Below are 15,821 nucleotides of genomic sequence, written 5' to 3' on the forward strand. Positions count from 1 at the left end.
TTACTGTGCCCAAATAGTTCAACTTTGGATTCATCTGTCCAAAGCACATTGTTCCAGAAGTTCTGGTCCCTCTCTAGGTGTTCTCTGGCAAACTTTAGTCTTGCCCTGATGTTTTTTTTTGACAGCAGGGGTTTCCTCCTTGCACACCTCCCATGTAATGCAAACTTGTTCAGTCTCTTTCTTATGGTGGATGCATGTACTTTGACATCAATTGTGGCAAGAGATACCTGTAGGTCCCGTGATGACATTCTGGGATTGTTGGAGACTTCTTTAAGCATCTTTCGGTCAGCTCTTGGGCTGAACTTGCTTGGGCGGCCTGACCTGGCCATGTTGGTGGTGGTTTTAAATGTTCTCCACTTGTCAATTATTTTCCGGACAGTGGAATGGCTAATTTCGAATTGTTTGGAGATCTTTTTATATCCCTTCCCAGACTCATATGCATCTACAATTTATCTTCTGAAGGCCTCAGAGAGCTCTTTTGATCTCGCCATGATGATGCAACTCACTTCAACAATCAAGAGCAAACCAAACTAAATGTCTGAGGTTTAAATAGGACAGGCTCCTCCAATATCCTCTGTAACGATGTTCTAATCATTTGCACCTGATGTGGTGCTCTTGATTATAATTCTAGGCATTTTAAGTGGAACTAAATGTGGGGGTGTCCTAACTTTTTCCTCACAAGAAGATTGCATTTCTATTAATTACATTTTCCCAATCATTTTTTAAATGATTTGTTTCAGTTGTATTTGTTTAGTTATATTACCTCAATGTTTCAATATTGTTCAAATGAATATCAAATGTCCATATGTTTGAATATGTTAAAGAAGACAAAGGTTTTCATAGGGTGTCCTAATTTTTTCTCATGACTGTATCGCCATAGTTCATGTGATTTTGGAATGAATATTTTTGTTTTATATGGTCTCTGGGCTGTCATTACAAACTGAGGAACAACTGCTCAGAAATGCTACCCTGAGGCCTGGGGAGACTTACAAAAGTCTAAAAAGTTAAATGGCTGAGAGGAAAAAGCACAGTCGATGGGACATCATCCCAGTCACTCTACAAAATGGTTGGTAGTGACAGCCTAATACACACAGTGTGTCATTGATTCCTATGCAAAATTGAAATCAATGACCCGATGAAAACAAAGATATTTATTCTAAAATCACATTAACTATTATTGTTGCACTCAGATGGTTCAATTGGATTTAAATCTGAAGATTGACTTGGCCCCGAAAAACTACCTAGCTGCTTATTGGAGTATTTTATTTAACCTTTATTTAGGCAGAGAGTCACATTGAGACCAAGTTCTCTTACAGGGGAGTCAGGTTTACTCCCCTGTAATACACATCATTACAAGTATACATCATACACAATTACAATATTATGAAACACAATCAAGAAAAACGAATTGCCAGAGCAGCAGAACAACCATCTGTAATGTACTTTTGATGCATTTACACAACTCAGTAGAGCCCCAAGCCCTCAAGAGTTAACCATCCCTGGAAAAAGTAAGTAATGATGCAATCTACTGGACTTTAATGAGGTCTCCACCTTCATGGAGAGGGAGCACATGGGCTGCAATGGGCCTAGATCAAGCAGATCAGCCCCAATGGATTTTTGTATGTCAATTTTAAGCAGGGCTACAAAGATTTTAGTCTAGTAGTTGACTGATGTCTCCCAATTGAGTTTATATTTCTAAGGCCGAGCTACTGTGTATTATCTTTTGTCCCCCTTGAATCTAGGAAAACAAATCTTTATGAATTGTTCCCAGCACAATATAGTTCATACAGTAGTTCACACAGCCCTCTATAGTAATCTTTCCTATAATGTAAATATGTGTCTGCTCTTACAAAGGCTTTAGCTCAATGGGCTGCTACTCACTTACTTGCTCAGGTGACTGACCTCCAAGTTTTACCTCTTACTTACAGTCCTCCACATTAAGAATATACAGTGCCTATAGAAAGTCATCATACCCCTTTGAAATAGTTACTATATTTGTTGTACAGCCTGAAATCAAAACCCCTTTTTCCAGCTTTATGTACACATTTAGCCATACAACATCAAACTAATGAAAAAAAAGGCAACAGTTCTGAAAATGTATAAGAAATGAAAAACAATAATAACAGGGTTGGAAAAGTCATCAGTCCCCTGATTTAATACTTTGTAGAGCCACCTTTTGCTGCAATTACAGCCATCAATCTGTTTGGATATGTCTCTACTAGCTTTGCACACCTAGATTGGAGAATATTTGCCCATTCTTCCTTCCAGAATTGTTCGAGTTCAGTCAAATTCCATGGTGAGCGGCGATGGACTGCTCTCTTCAAGTCCATCCACAGATTTTCTATCGGATTTAAGTCAGGGCTCTGACTTGGCCACTCAAGGACATTCACCTTTCTATCCTTAAGTCACTGCGTTGTTCTTTTGGCGGTATGTTTAGGATCGTTGTCGTGTTGGAAGGTGAATGACCTGCCCATCTTCAGCTGTCTAGCAGAGTGATGCAGGTTGTCCTCAAGAATTTTGGTGTACTTGGCAGCATCCATTTTCCCTTCAATCCTGACCAATTGCCCAGTCCCCGCTGAAGAGAAACATCCCCACAACATAATGTTGCCACCACCATGCTTCACAGTAGGTATGGTGTGTTTTGGGTGGTGTGCTGTGTTTGGTTTTCGCCAAACATAGCGCTTGGAGTTCAGTCCAAAAAGTTCAATCTTAGTCTCGTCTGACCATAAAACCTTTTTCCACATGGCAACAGAATCTTCCAGGTGTGTTTTTGCATAGCAAAACGAGACTGACTGTGGCACCCTGCCATACAGGCCAGCTTTGTGTAAAGCTTGTGAGATTGTTGTCACATGCGCAGACAGACCAGTCCTAACCATAAAGACTTGTAAGTCCTTCAAAGTTGCCTTTGGTCTCTTGGTAGCTTCTCTGATCAATGTCCTCCTGGCTCGGTCATCCAGTTTGGACGGACGGCCTGATCATGGCAAGGTGTTGGTGGTGCCATACGCCGTCCACTTCTTAATGATGCTCTGAACGGTACTCAGAGGGATAGCTAAAGCCTTCGAAATCTTTTTGTAGCCTTCACCTAACATGTGCCTTCCTACAACTTTATCCCGGAGGCCTTTTGAAAGTACTTTTCCAACCATGGTGAATTCTTTGCAGAACCATGCACTTCTAGTAGTGGAATCCTCAAGAAACAGCTGGTTTTATTCTGAAGTAATCAAAACCACTACAATTGATGTCAGGTGGGGGGCAATTAGCCTGGTGTTCTGGAAGTTGATTGGTTGCACCTGAGCAAGTTTATAATGGTATACTCTAAGGGGCTGATCACTTAACTAAACCAGGTATTTCACTAATTAATAAAAAATAAAAAAAATCACTTTGATGATGAGGGTTATAATGTGCACATACAGCTCAAAAAAGTTAGATTTGATTTATTTTAATTTCCAGGGTGTAATGTGACAAAAGGTAAAGATTTCACAGGGTATGATGACTTTCTATAGGCACTGTATCATTATCTATGCCCATAAATTGAGCCTCTAGAACATTATGTGTAAAACATTAGATAAACTGTAGTGATACTGGCCTATGTAAGCCTAACAAGCTTGCACGTCAAGTGATACATCTGTGTCTGGAGTAGTGGGTAGAGTGGTTGCCTGAAGAACAAATGATCACTGGTCAAGCCCCATCATTGCAGATTGTGATACTATTATTTAATCTATAATTCTTTATGCTGCAAATATGATTATCATGACACTGCACTTGTTTTCTCTCTCATAGCTAATTTTATCATTGACTGTTCACCTTCGTTATTTGATTACATGGATGACACAGCCTGGCAAAACGTATCATACCATGTTTGGTTGTTGCTTTTAAGTGCACTGAAAAAACAAAATGTATTTTCAAAGCACTCTCTTGTCGCACTCTCTCTACACCAGATTTAAGAAACACCTTGGGTGTTTTGTTGCACTGTAATGGTGTATTCAATCCCATTCAGTGTATCATAACACTTGTATTGGGTTTAAATTCAAATACCATTCATACACCAGATCTTAGCTTAGGTACACCACTTGTTATGGTTTCAAAATGAAGTACGCATGTTTTGAGTAACATTCTTCTAACAGTGTACTGTGTTGCTTCAGTATGGAGAAGGAGAGGGGGATTCAGGGTGGTGTAGAACTGTATCTGAACTGTGTCACATGCTCCTCACACCTCAGCGCCTCCTTTGTAAATTACAGCTGGTGGGTTGCCTCTCAGGCGAAGCTAAAATTGGAATCAATGACATGTCATTTGTATTAGCTCTCCTGTCCTTTTCTCACCACCTCTAAGACATCAATGACTATAAACACATTGTTTGGATAACCCCCCTGTCATGGAAGAGATTGATGGTTGCAATGCTTGAGATGTCTCTAAAAGATTGGGACTTTGAGAGAGAAGCATACAATGTAAATAATGCAGGAGCTTGAGAGCATTTGCCTGACTGAAATGCAGGTAATTTGGAATGCACAGCCCTGTAAGAGAGGATGGAGGGAGATGGGGGGTCCCTCTACTGCGTCCCACTTCATAGAGCTGCCAGCTGCTTTCACATTCCGATCACGCGCCCCTCCCCTAGTATGTATCAATCCACGCAGGGGTAAGAGCGGGAAGTTCGCTGGCACCAGTCCAGATCACAGTATGCTCCTTGCAGGCACGCACGCACGCACGCACGCATGCACACACACACACAGCGTTCCTTACCATTATTGTTATGTTCTATAATGAAATGAAGAAAGGCTATGACCTTATATTCACTGATTTAGTCATGTGTTGGTTTGTTTGTTGGCCAGTGTGTTTTTACTGCACTCTCAGCTTTTTGGAACTGGATCAAAACAATACTTATCGTCAGCTTCGGGCCCGCCACTCTGGCAAATGGACCTGGGGTTACCTGGGGTTAGTCAGTTGTTGTGATGTGTCAGCATGTTTAAGACCGATATAGTCTGGCATCTTATTGGATTTATTGTGTAGGGGGCTCTCAGGGTAATCCATCACTTATCATAAGATGACTGAAAATGGTAACAATACATTTGTCAAATACAAAAACTGACAAAAGACAAACATTTTCTTACATGATGTTATTCTATACCGTGTGTGTGTGTGTGTGTGTGTGTGTGTGTGTGTGTGTGTGTGTGTGTGTGTGTGTGTGTGTGTGTGTGTGTGTGTGTGTGTGTGTGTGTGTGTGTGTGTGTGTGTGTGTGTGTGTGTGTGTGTGTGTGTGTGTGTGTGTGTGTGTGTGTGTGTCTGACTGTACTGTTCTGAGTGCTTATGCAGGAATCGGGCCTCTCGCTCCCCTGCCTCCGTCTGCGTGTCCTGCATACTGCACAGCACCTCCTTTTGTAAATTACAGCTGGTGGGTTGCCTCTCAGGCGAAGCTAAAATTGGAATCAATGACATGTCATTTGTATTAGCTCTCCTGTCCTTTTCTCACCACCTCTAAGACATCAATGACTATAAATACATTGTTTGGATAACCCCGCTGTCATGGAAGAGATTGATGGTTGCAATGCTTGAGATGTTTCTAAAAGATTGTATGCTTCTCTCTCAAAGTCCCAATGTAAATAATGCAGGAGCTTGAGAGCATTTGCCTGACTGAAATGCAGTTAATTTGGAATGCACCGCCCTGTAAGAGAGGATGGAGGGAGATGGGGGTCCCTCTGCTCACTTATCATAAGATAACTGACAATGGTAACAATACATTTGTTAAATACAAAGACTTGGCTGACTAAAGACTTGAACATTTTCTTACATGATGCTGTTCTATACCTTATTCTATACCGTGTCTGTGTCTGTGTCTGTGTGTCAGGGACAATGCTACAGTATATAAAATCTCTGTCTGTGATGATCAACTTCAAGACCGGCAAAAAGAGTTGGATAAAAATGGAAAGAGAAACAGATAGTTGGACTGGCATGAGTATGTCAGATGCAATTCAAATCAATTTAGTATCATTGAGTAAAAGATAAGAATATCAAGATCTAAGTCAGTGGTATATGCTTATTATATAAATTCAGAGTCTGGTCTTCCTGCACTGCCTGATGCTGTTGTGTTTGAGTGAATTACTCAGGTTGGACAACAAACAAAAACAATAGCAAGGAGTTGATCTCCTATTCATGACTACAATGTTAACCTGCTTTTTTGTTTCTTCTTAGACTACCAGATAATTATTGTTGTGGGACTGCTACACTGCATGGCATGTGTAGTCAAATACTTCATACTTTGTAACACAGTACCCTGTGTTTGTATTGTGTATATATAGAGTATGTTTACAACATTATTTAATGTGCTTTATACCTATGGACTAACACTACATGCTGTTCTGTATGTGTTTGTGTGTCCACATATATGTCTGCTATATGTTTGTGTGTTCATATGTGTGTGTTCTGCTTGTGTTCCTCTGTAGGGAGTGTTGTCGGTTCTTTGGGGAAGATGGGCTCACGGTGAAGGTGTTCTTCACTAAGGTGGCTCCGTTTGGCCTGCTGTGGATTCTTACCAACTACCTGTACCTGCAGGCCCTGCGTAAGATCAACACCACCGACGCGTCCGCCCTATTCTGCTGTAATAAGGCCTTTGTCTTCCTGCTCTCCTGGATTGTACTCAGAGACCGCTTCATGGGCGTCAGGGTGAGTGAGAGCATATCCACCATCACTGCATTACACTTAGGGGAGGTGGCGTGCGTGCGTGCGTGCGTGCGTGCGTGCATAAATAAAGTGCTTTTATCTTGTAGACCACAGTCTCAGTCAGAGTCCCTGATAAAGTTAAACCAAACTGTAATTGTGCATCCCTGCCCGAGTGGGCTTTAACCTGGAGGAACCACAAGCTAATGAGCCTCAGGCTTTGCCGTTTACTTTCTATCAAACCTCTGTGCTGGAGAGGAACATGCTCAGGATGTTCTTAGAGCTCTGTTCACTGCTGTATTTACATGCCTATATGGATGTAAAGTGTTTTCTTTTAATTGCATGTTTTATATGGAATGGTTTGGCTCTTGGAAAGAGATGCTGTTAGAATAGTAAGAGTGTGAACTTACATTAAGGACTCTCAACAAGAGTTTGTAAAATATCTATTTGTAGTGTTGGGTGATGGACCTTGAGAGGGATTCTTGTTTATTATGTGCCATTAACACAGGAGAAAAGATGTCTGCTAACTCCTTTATGTGCAGCAGCAGACAGCAGACTGTTTACGACAGCTCAAGGCTTTATGGAGATTTAATTCGCTGCACAGACTGTGGTGCCATTCAAAACTGAGTCATTCCTGGTGGTGTGTATCTACAGGCAGTGACTGGGATATGGACTGTTTTGTGTACTGCATGTGTTTTTTTCTATTTCAGGAAGTGCCTCAAAGGGTTGCATAGGGTATATCAAAGAGTTGGGCCAATATTAGACATTGTCAAATATTGTGATATTTGGAGTTTATCGTGATATTTTTCGGTAGCACTTTATTTACAGGCACACTTTGTAAAGGGTTTATAAATGGTTTAATATTAGTTAATAAATCATTTATAACCAGTTTATTATTCAATAAAAAAAACATTTACAAACAGTTATAACTAATTAGTTTAGATTGTTCAATATTTACTTGGTGCTATGCAATCAGGAGCCATATTATATTATTAAGGCTTATATTAATACAGTTATTAATGATTCATAAATGCACTTATTAATGCTTGTAAATTAACCCTGATGTGTCATGAAACATTATTTGCAGTGGTTGCACAGTTGGGAAACGGTTATTTGTGGGGAAGATTCAGCTGGCACCAAACTCATTCAACACGCCTTTACATACAATGGAAAATCTCCCAAAGTACAGTGGACCTGTCACCATGTTTTTTGCCCAATGGCCCATTCTTGAAATCCTTGTCCTTGTCAACACGTTCCTCATTTTAACATGTCAACCATGCAGGTTCCCAGATTTTATTTGTAGATATATCTATCCATACTTATGCTTTCTCTGTGTTCACCGATGTGTGTTTAGTGCTCTGAGCTGGTTTGAGTAGACCACATTGCTTATTAAGTCATGTGAGTACTGTTCTATCCTCTGTACTTCTGTAGAAAACCTCTGACCATTTATTAATGAGTTATCAATATATGTAGCTGATAAAATGTCACCAACAATAATGTTGCATGGTGACGTATGGATAAGGTCTCATAGCATTTCTAAGTGTATTTCTAAAGCATTAATAACTGGCTCCTGATTGCAAGCTCCCTATTTGGCAAGCACCCAGTGAATATTGAACTAATGAGTTATAACTGTTTGTGAATGATTTATAATTGAATAATAAACTGGTTATAAACTACTTAGGAACTATTTATAAACCATTTATAAACTCTTTACAAAGGGCACCTTAAGTGTTACCTACTATTCTCCTGCAGAAAATACTCCACTCTACTATTTACTTAAAAACTCTTAAGTGCTTAAAACTCCACATATGTGCATTACTACAAATGCAGTATTCTGTTTTTTGCAAGGAAAAGCACATCTAGCGGTGAAAACATGTCTCTGTTTCACCAGACTATTTACAACACCAGCCATACATTTACATTTTTGACATTTAGCAGACGCTTTTATCCAAAGCGATTTACAAGTACATTTGTCTAAAGTAAGTGAATATACATCAGACATCATAAGAAAAACAAATCTATGCTAGTACCAGGGGCCACTGGCAGTCACAATGCTAGAAGAAAAAAGGATGACTTTTTAACAGTAGAAGAACAGAGGGTTAGTGGGGGTTGAAGAGGTCTTAGGAAGGACAGTCAAGATGTATCCTGAAGAGATGGGTCTTCAGTCTACGGCGGAAGATAGGTAGTGACTCTGCAGTCCTGACAGCAGTGGGAAGTTCATTCCACCACCGGGGCGCCAAGACATTGAAAAGCTGTGACCGAATTGCGTGACCGCTGCATCCTCGTAGAGGCGCAGTGCCAGGCGGCCAGCCGAGGTTCAAGAACGGAGTGATTGGGCTGGAGTTTGAAGGGCTAACTATCGCTTGCAAGTAGGGAGGGGCTGTTCCCTTTCCCGCCCGGTAGGCGAGCATCAGGGTCTTGAATCTGATGCGAGCTGCTACTGGGATCCAGTGATGGGTGCAAAGGAGGGGGTGACACAGGTGAATTTGGGGAAATTGAACACCAGACGGGCAGCAGCATTCTGGATGGGCTGCAGAGGTCTGATGGCAGAGGCTGGGAGCCCAGCCAAGAGTGCGTTGCAAGACTCAAGGCGGGAGATCACAAGTGTCTGGACCAAGAGTTGTGCTGCTTCTCTTGTGAGGAATGGATGTGTCTTCTGATGTTGTAGAGGAAGAATCTACAGGAATGTTCTGTTGCTGTGATGTTCGCCGCACAGGATAAGTGGTTGTCAAGGATCACCCCAAGATTCTTGGCTGTCTAGGAGGAGGTCACAGTGAAGTTCTCTACTGTGATGGAGAAGTCTTGGAGAGGGCAGGTTTTCCCAGGGAGGAAGAGCAGCTCAGTCTTGTTAAGGTTGAGCTTGAGGTGGTGGGCTGATATCCAAGCAGAAATGTCTGCAAGACACACAGAGACACGTGTCACCACCTGTGAGTCAGAGTTGAGTGTCATCTGCGTAGCAGTGGTAGGAGAACCCATGTGAGGAAATTACAGAGCCAAGATTTGGTATAAAGGGAGAACAGTAAGAGCCCGAGGACAGAGCCCTGGGGGACCCCAGTAGTGAGGGTGCATGAAGAGGACAGCGACCCTCTCCACATCACCTGGTAAGAGTGATCAGCCAGTTAGGATGCAAACCAGGAGAGTGCAGAGCCAGAGATCCCTAGTTCTGAGAGGGTGGAGAGAAGGATCTGGTGGTTTACTGTGTCGAATGCAGAGGACGGGTCCAGAAGAATGAGAACAGAGGGAGGAAGCTCGAGCAGAGTGGAGAGCCTCTGTGACAGCAAGGACAGCAGTCTCAGTAGAGTGCCCAGCCTTAAAGCCGGATTGGTGAGGGTCAAGGAGGTTGTTCTGAAGGAGATAGTGAGACAGTTGGTTAGAGACAGCACATTCAAGGGTTTTAGATAAGAAGGAGAGAAGAGATACCGGTCTGTAGTTATGGACAGCAGACGGATCAAGAGTTGGTTTCTTGAGAAGAGGCTTGACTCTGGCTCTCTTAAAGGCAGCTGGGACAGATCCTGTGGATAGAGAGGAATTGATTGTGGTGGTAAAGAATGGTAGGAGGTCTTTGGAAATGGATTGGAGAAAGGGTTAGGGGATAGGATCGCGAGGGCAGGTGGTTGCCCGCTTGGATGTGACCAGTTTTAAAATATCATCAGGGGAGAGGGGGGGAAAGAGCTGATAATGTCATCAACCTTCTTTTCAAAGTAGGTGACAGTCATCTCCAGACAGGGAGGAGGGGGAGGAGGTGTGTTGAGGAGTGAGGAAAATGTGGAGAACAGTTTCCTTGGGTCAGAGGCAGATTGAATTTTGGAATGGTAGTAAGAAGCTTTAGCAGCTGATGCAGAGGAGGTGTAGTAGAGGAGGAGAGAGAGATAAGGTTTTAGGTCATCAGGGAGGTCGGTTTTACTCTATTTCCTCTCAGCTGCCCGGAGCCCTATTCTACAAGCTTGCAGGGATTCAGACAGCCAAGGAGCTGCCATGGAGAGGATCGTGCTTGGGGTCAGTGGACAGAGAGAGTCGAAGGAGGAGGAAAGAGTGGACAGGAGGGTGGAGGAGGCTGCATCAGTGGATAGAAAGGAGATTCAACAGAGGGTGGGGAGGATAAGACAGAGGAAGAGAGAGCGGTGAGGGAGAGGGTACACAGGTTGTGAAGAGTGGATACAATGTGGGTAGAGTCTGGATTTGAGGGGAAGGGAGAAGGATACAAAAGAAACTGGAAGAGGGGTCAGAAACTGGAAGTGGAGTAACAGTAAGGTTGGAGGTATGGGAGGATCTTGTGAAGACAAGGTCGAGCTGATTGCCGGCCTTATGAGTTGGAGGAGAGTGGGACAGGGTAAGGTCGAACGAGGAGAGAAGGTCCAGTACTCCAGACGAGTGAAACTTCTCTGACTGGATGTTGAAGTCACCCAGTAGTGTGAGCGGTGTGCCGTCCTCAGGGAAGAAGCTGAGAAGGACATCCATCTCTTCTAAGAAGTTGCCAAGCTGACCTGGTGGATGATAGATAACAACAATATGAAGTTTGACTGGGGAGGTGACAAAAACAGCATGAAATTCGAGGGTGGATATGGACAGGTGTGACAGGAGAAGGACATTATGTGACCACTTAGGTGAGACGAGGAGCCCTGTGCCACCCCTTCGACCAGAGAGTCTAGGGGAATGAGAAAAGGAGTAGGCATCAGAGAGGGCTGCCGGAGTAGCTATTTTCCGGTGTCATCTGTGAGAGTCATACACGCAGTTCAGTCATTTTTGCTCACGCTGGCATGTCTCCACCATACGAAAGCAATGAACAATATTATCAGATGTCGTAATATCATAAATAAGAAAATATGGATGTCGCCTAACCCTAGTATATTATACAAGCAGAGTTTAGTTTCATTTTAAGATAGAAACAGTTTCCTGTGATATCATAGCTACATGAGAGACATTGATCGAGGGAGTAGGGAGAGGGGGTTTCAAGGGCTAAGGAGGGAGGGTGGAGAGTCCTGGCTGAGAAGGGGAAGTGGAGGAGATTAATGGTTTTGTTGTGGATTGAGAATTGTCATCTCCCTGCTTTTGGTGTCTCCATCTCTCTCTGTTCTGCAGAGCTGCTTTCATATCTGCAGCTACTCCCCACACTGCAACTGACAACACTCTCTCCCCTTCACTCCTCTCCTCTGTCTTTATCCCTCACCTCATTCTCCATGTCTCCCCAGTCAAATCCCCACCCCCCCCTCTCTCTCCCCGCCCCCCCCCTCGTCTCTCTCTCTCTCTCTCTCCTCCTCTCTCCCCTCCCCCCGCTCTCCCTCCCTCCCCTGCCTGTTGATGGAGATTGCAGTGTGTTGATGTCTGCAGCAATGCGGGCGATCTTGAATGGCTTCCCATCATATGAAAATGAAGTGTGTGTGTGTGGGGGGGCGGGGGGCGGGGGGCAAGAGGGGAAAGTCAAATCATCCCTCCAAAGTATAACCCTGCTGCTGGTGCTGAGCTACAGAGGGCCTGCTGATGGGTTAGGGCCCCAGGGCTAAATCAAGATGAGGTGGGTGGACAGCAGAGTGTGAGTGGGTGTGGGTATGATGGTACAATGTATGGGTACAGTGTGTAATGCACTGGTTGGTTGAGAATAACATTTTGATTAGTGTTTAGATAATTGTTGTTCAGTGATCCAGATATGTTGTTCCTCTGCTCTGTAAGATGTTAAAGCAGGTACAGTAGCATGTTGATCCTCTCCTGTTACACATGGCATATGTTGGTGGGACATAAGCCTCCAGTAGCATTGTGTTGTAGTGACTGAGTGGGGTGACTGAGGGAGAGCCTCGATCTCAAAGGCCAGTCTTGCTCAATTTCCCCTCCAACATGGGAACTGCTGACACAGCTGGGAGAAAGGAAAATAAATCTTGGTAAAAGCTGTGGGGTCCATGACCCAGAAAACAAGCAGGCCTCTCAGAGGAAGGAGAGGTGGGTACATGACTGACAGCCAGCCTGCACTACAGAGAGAAATATTTTACCCAGGGTGCCGCTGGGCTCTGGCCAGGTGAAAACACAGGGCTCGTTTGTCTTCCTGACACCTCTTTAATGCAGCACTAATCAACTCAGCTGGTCTGTGCCTTGCCACACACACAACCACACACACAAACACCAATACAGGCACACACAGCCATATTTACATATACGCGCACACACACACACACACACACACATACACAAACATTAACTAACACATAACCACACACAACTGAGTGGCCTTTGGAGGTTACCTTGGCTAGGTTTTGTGCAGGCTCTATTCAACAATATTAATTTGGTGTAATGGATAGGAGTAGGAGTGTAGTGGGAAAGAATAATAGGCAGCTCCTACACGTGTGTGTGTGTGTGTGTGTGTGTGTGTGTGTGTGTGTGTGTGTGTGTGTGTGTGTGTGTGTGTGTGTGTGTGTGTGTGTGTGTGAGGGATGGCGCTTGCCAAACATGGTGACAGAGAGCAGTAAATAGAAGGATCTTCCTGCCCATCATTCCTGCTCCATATGGAAGAAACTGTCTTTACTCTCTTGCCCTCTCTCTCTCTCTCTCTCTCTTTCTGTGTGTGTGTGTGTGTGTGTGTGTGACCGAGAGTCTGGAGGAAAGGGAAAATCCAGTGTTGCCATTGGGGCGTAAACCTGTTTACTGATACAGTAATGCTCACTGACAGTGACTTAAAAGAAAGAGAGCTGCACACTCTTGCTCGTATGCTAATTATTTATTTAACCGACATTTCTGAGTTTCAATCAAGTCACTGACAGTGACTTATCACATTTGATTTACATGATAGTATAGTTGTAGTTTATTGTAGTCAACATGATTTATCTATTTCATTTAATCTTTTCCTTTTCCACCCTTTTCTATCAACAGTATTTGATTCAACATCTAGTGCTAACTCACTACAATTACAATTCTACAGATGCACACAAGATAACCACTATTACTCGTCTTTATATGATGATGCATTGTGAGCAGATATTCATTCCCTTTAAAAAAGGGATAGCGTGTAGTGGCTGACTATGACCAGACTTGTATTTCCATTTTTGCTTGATGTCTCCTCCTCTACCTCTACAGATTGTGGCAGCCATTTTTGCCATCGCTGGCATCGTGATGATGACTTATGCTGATGGGTTCCACAGTCACTCTGTCATTGGCATCACACTGGTTGTAGCCTCTGCGTCAATGTCAGCACTCTACAAGGTATGGACACCAACACAGGCTCCGAGCACTGAGGACACAGTTGAACTATAAGACTATTTACATATACAATAGTCTTATCTCTTTTCATAACAGTAAAGGAACAGGGTGTGTCTGCCACCATCTTCTCAAATCATATCAAAGCAAACTTTATGAATGTAACACATTTCATTTATACAGGAAGAATAAATAATAAACAGTGGGAGAAAACAGTTAGAAAAAAATGGAAAAAAAGTATTTCAGATCTTAGAGTATATGACGTGGCTCTGCTCTCCTCAGTTTAATGAAGACACTCACCCACATTTCTGTCCTTTGAGCTACGGTTTATGAACACTTTGTGGTTTTACATAAGGATTTATGGACTCCTTGTGTATATTACCTCCAGTGTCTACTTATATCAGCAGACGACAGGAGACTTGTCAAACTTTGACTGACAGAGCCATAATTATGGTTTGTTTGGCCTGTGATTTGTACCTGTGGTTAAGGGGATGGGCAGACCAATAGAGAGGCTGGACAGACAGGTATATGTTATGGCTAGGGTCTGGTGACTCCTGCCATGCTGTCATTATGGCCTGATGTGATAAACAGACAGCCGTGGCACACCGCCAGGGAGCTGGCAGACATTTGGCAGGTACTGTTTCTAGTCTGCCCGTCTCTTCTATTTAATTAGAGGGCGGACAAGGTGAATTCATGGGGTGCCTGATTCATCGACGTTCTTCTATTCTCCCTCCTCTCAATCTTTTCCTACAGGTGCTCTTTAAGATGGTCCTGGGCAGTGCCAAATTAGGAGAGGCAGCACTCTTTCTGACCATCGTCGGGAGCGCCAACTTTGTTTTTGTCAGCTTTGTGCCAGTTATTCTGTACTTCACACGTGTGGAGTACTTTGGCTCCCCTGAGGACATCCCCTGGGCCTACCTCTGTGGGGTTTCAGGCCTGCTTTTCGGTAGGGAGAATTTTGACCATGATGAGACTGAAACAAAATATCTGCTGTAACTTTGTTGATACAGTATTTGATTTTACCACAAATATCTTTACAGTATCATTAATGTATGGAGTTCAGTAAAAGAGGTCCTAATAGTTTTGTCTGGTTATATTTAGTACAGTTTCTAATTCTTGTTTGTTGTAAAGGTTTTAAGAATAAGATGAGCTGTGTTACAATAACAGCTGCCTTTGAGTAGTTACACTTGCTGAGTAGTTCCCCTGTTTTTCTGTGCTTCTCCCACAGCTTTCAACATCCTGGTGAACTTTGGTGTTGCCATCACGTACCCAACATTAATTTCCCTGGGCATAGTCCTAAGTGTCCCTGTAAATGCCAGTAAGTCCTCACGCCAACTTCCTTGAAAGTATCACTGTTTTACAACCCCTTCCCTACACAATGTTAATGAGAAGATCATATAAACCTTCTGTCCAGTAAATCTATTTATGGAACATTTAATAATTAATGATTGTGTTCACAAGCTGAGGGGGGGCTGCCAGTACATGTACAGTGACATTTTGTCTTGTGTGGTGCTGTATAGTCTTAATCCCTGGCTTGTTGTGTTGCAGTGGTGGATCTGTACACATGTGAGATCCATTTCAACACGGTCCGTCTCATCGCTGTCTTCATCATTTGCTTGGGCTTCATCATGCTGCTGCTGCCAGAGGACTGGGACCAGTGTTTCATCCAGCTCCACACCAAGCTGCGGAAGCGCGACGAGCCAGCAGAGGTCGCTGGAGAGGCAGGGGCCAGCACGGGGCTCAACTGGAGCCGTAGAGCCAGGACCTCCATGTCAACATTTGCACACTGATCCCCATTAAATACTTCCACAGAGACATACAGTATTCATCATGCTGTCCACCTCTGGGACACTTCATTGCCATGGTGACCTGCATGGTCAATGTCTGCCTTGTGCCCTGCCCTCTCTCACTCACTTCCCCCTGGAAACCTTTCTTTTTGATCTGTCAATCCATTCACAAAGGTTACAGTTGTTTATGGACAGTTGTATTCCCTGAAC

The 15,821-nt window shown here is 43.4% G+C and overlaps 1 protein-coding gene across 1 annotated transcript in view; it reads left to right on the forward strand.

Moving 5' to 3' along the window:
• The window catches only part of slc35f3b (solute carrier family 35 member F3b), a gene marked incomplete at both ends in the record, with an annotated part of 64,428 nt that extends 48,814 nt beyond the window's left edge, over positions 1-15,614 (forward strand). The window contains 5 exons of the mRNA XM_083695378.1: positions 6,432-6,651; positions 13,705-13,830; positions 14,578-14,770; positions 15,053-15,142; positions 15,373-15,614. Coding sequence (XP_083551504.1) covers positions 6,432-6,651; positions 13,705-13,830; positions 14,578-14,770; positions 15,053-15,142; positions 15,373-15,614 — 871 coding nt within the window. The remainder of the gene's footprint in view (positions 1-6,431; positions 6,652-13,704; positions 13,831-14,577; positions 14,771-15,052; positions 15,143-15,372) is intronic.
• Positions 15,615-15,821: the final 207 nt, after the last annotated feature.

This window comes from Argentina silus, assembly GCF_951799395.1.
Source record: "Argentina silus genome assembly, chromosome: X".
In the NCBI taxonomy this organism is placed as follows: domain Eukaryota; kingdom Metazoa; phylum Chordata; class Actinopteri; order Argentiniformes; family Argentinidae; genus Argentina; species Argentina silus.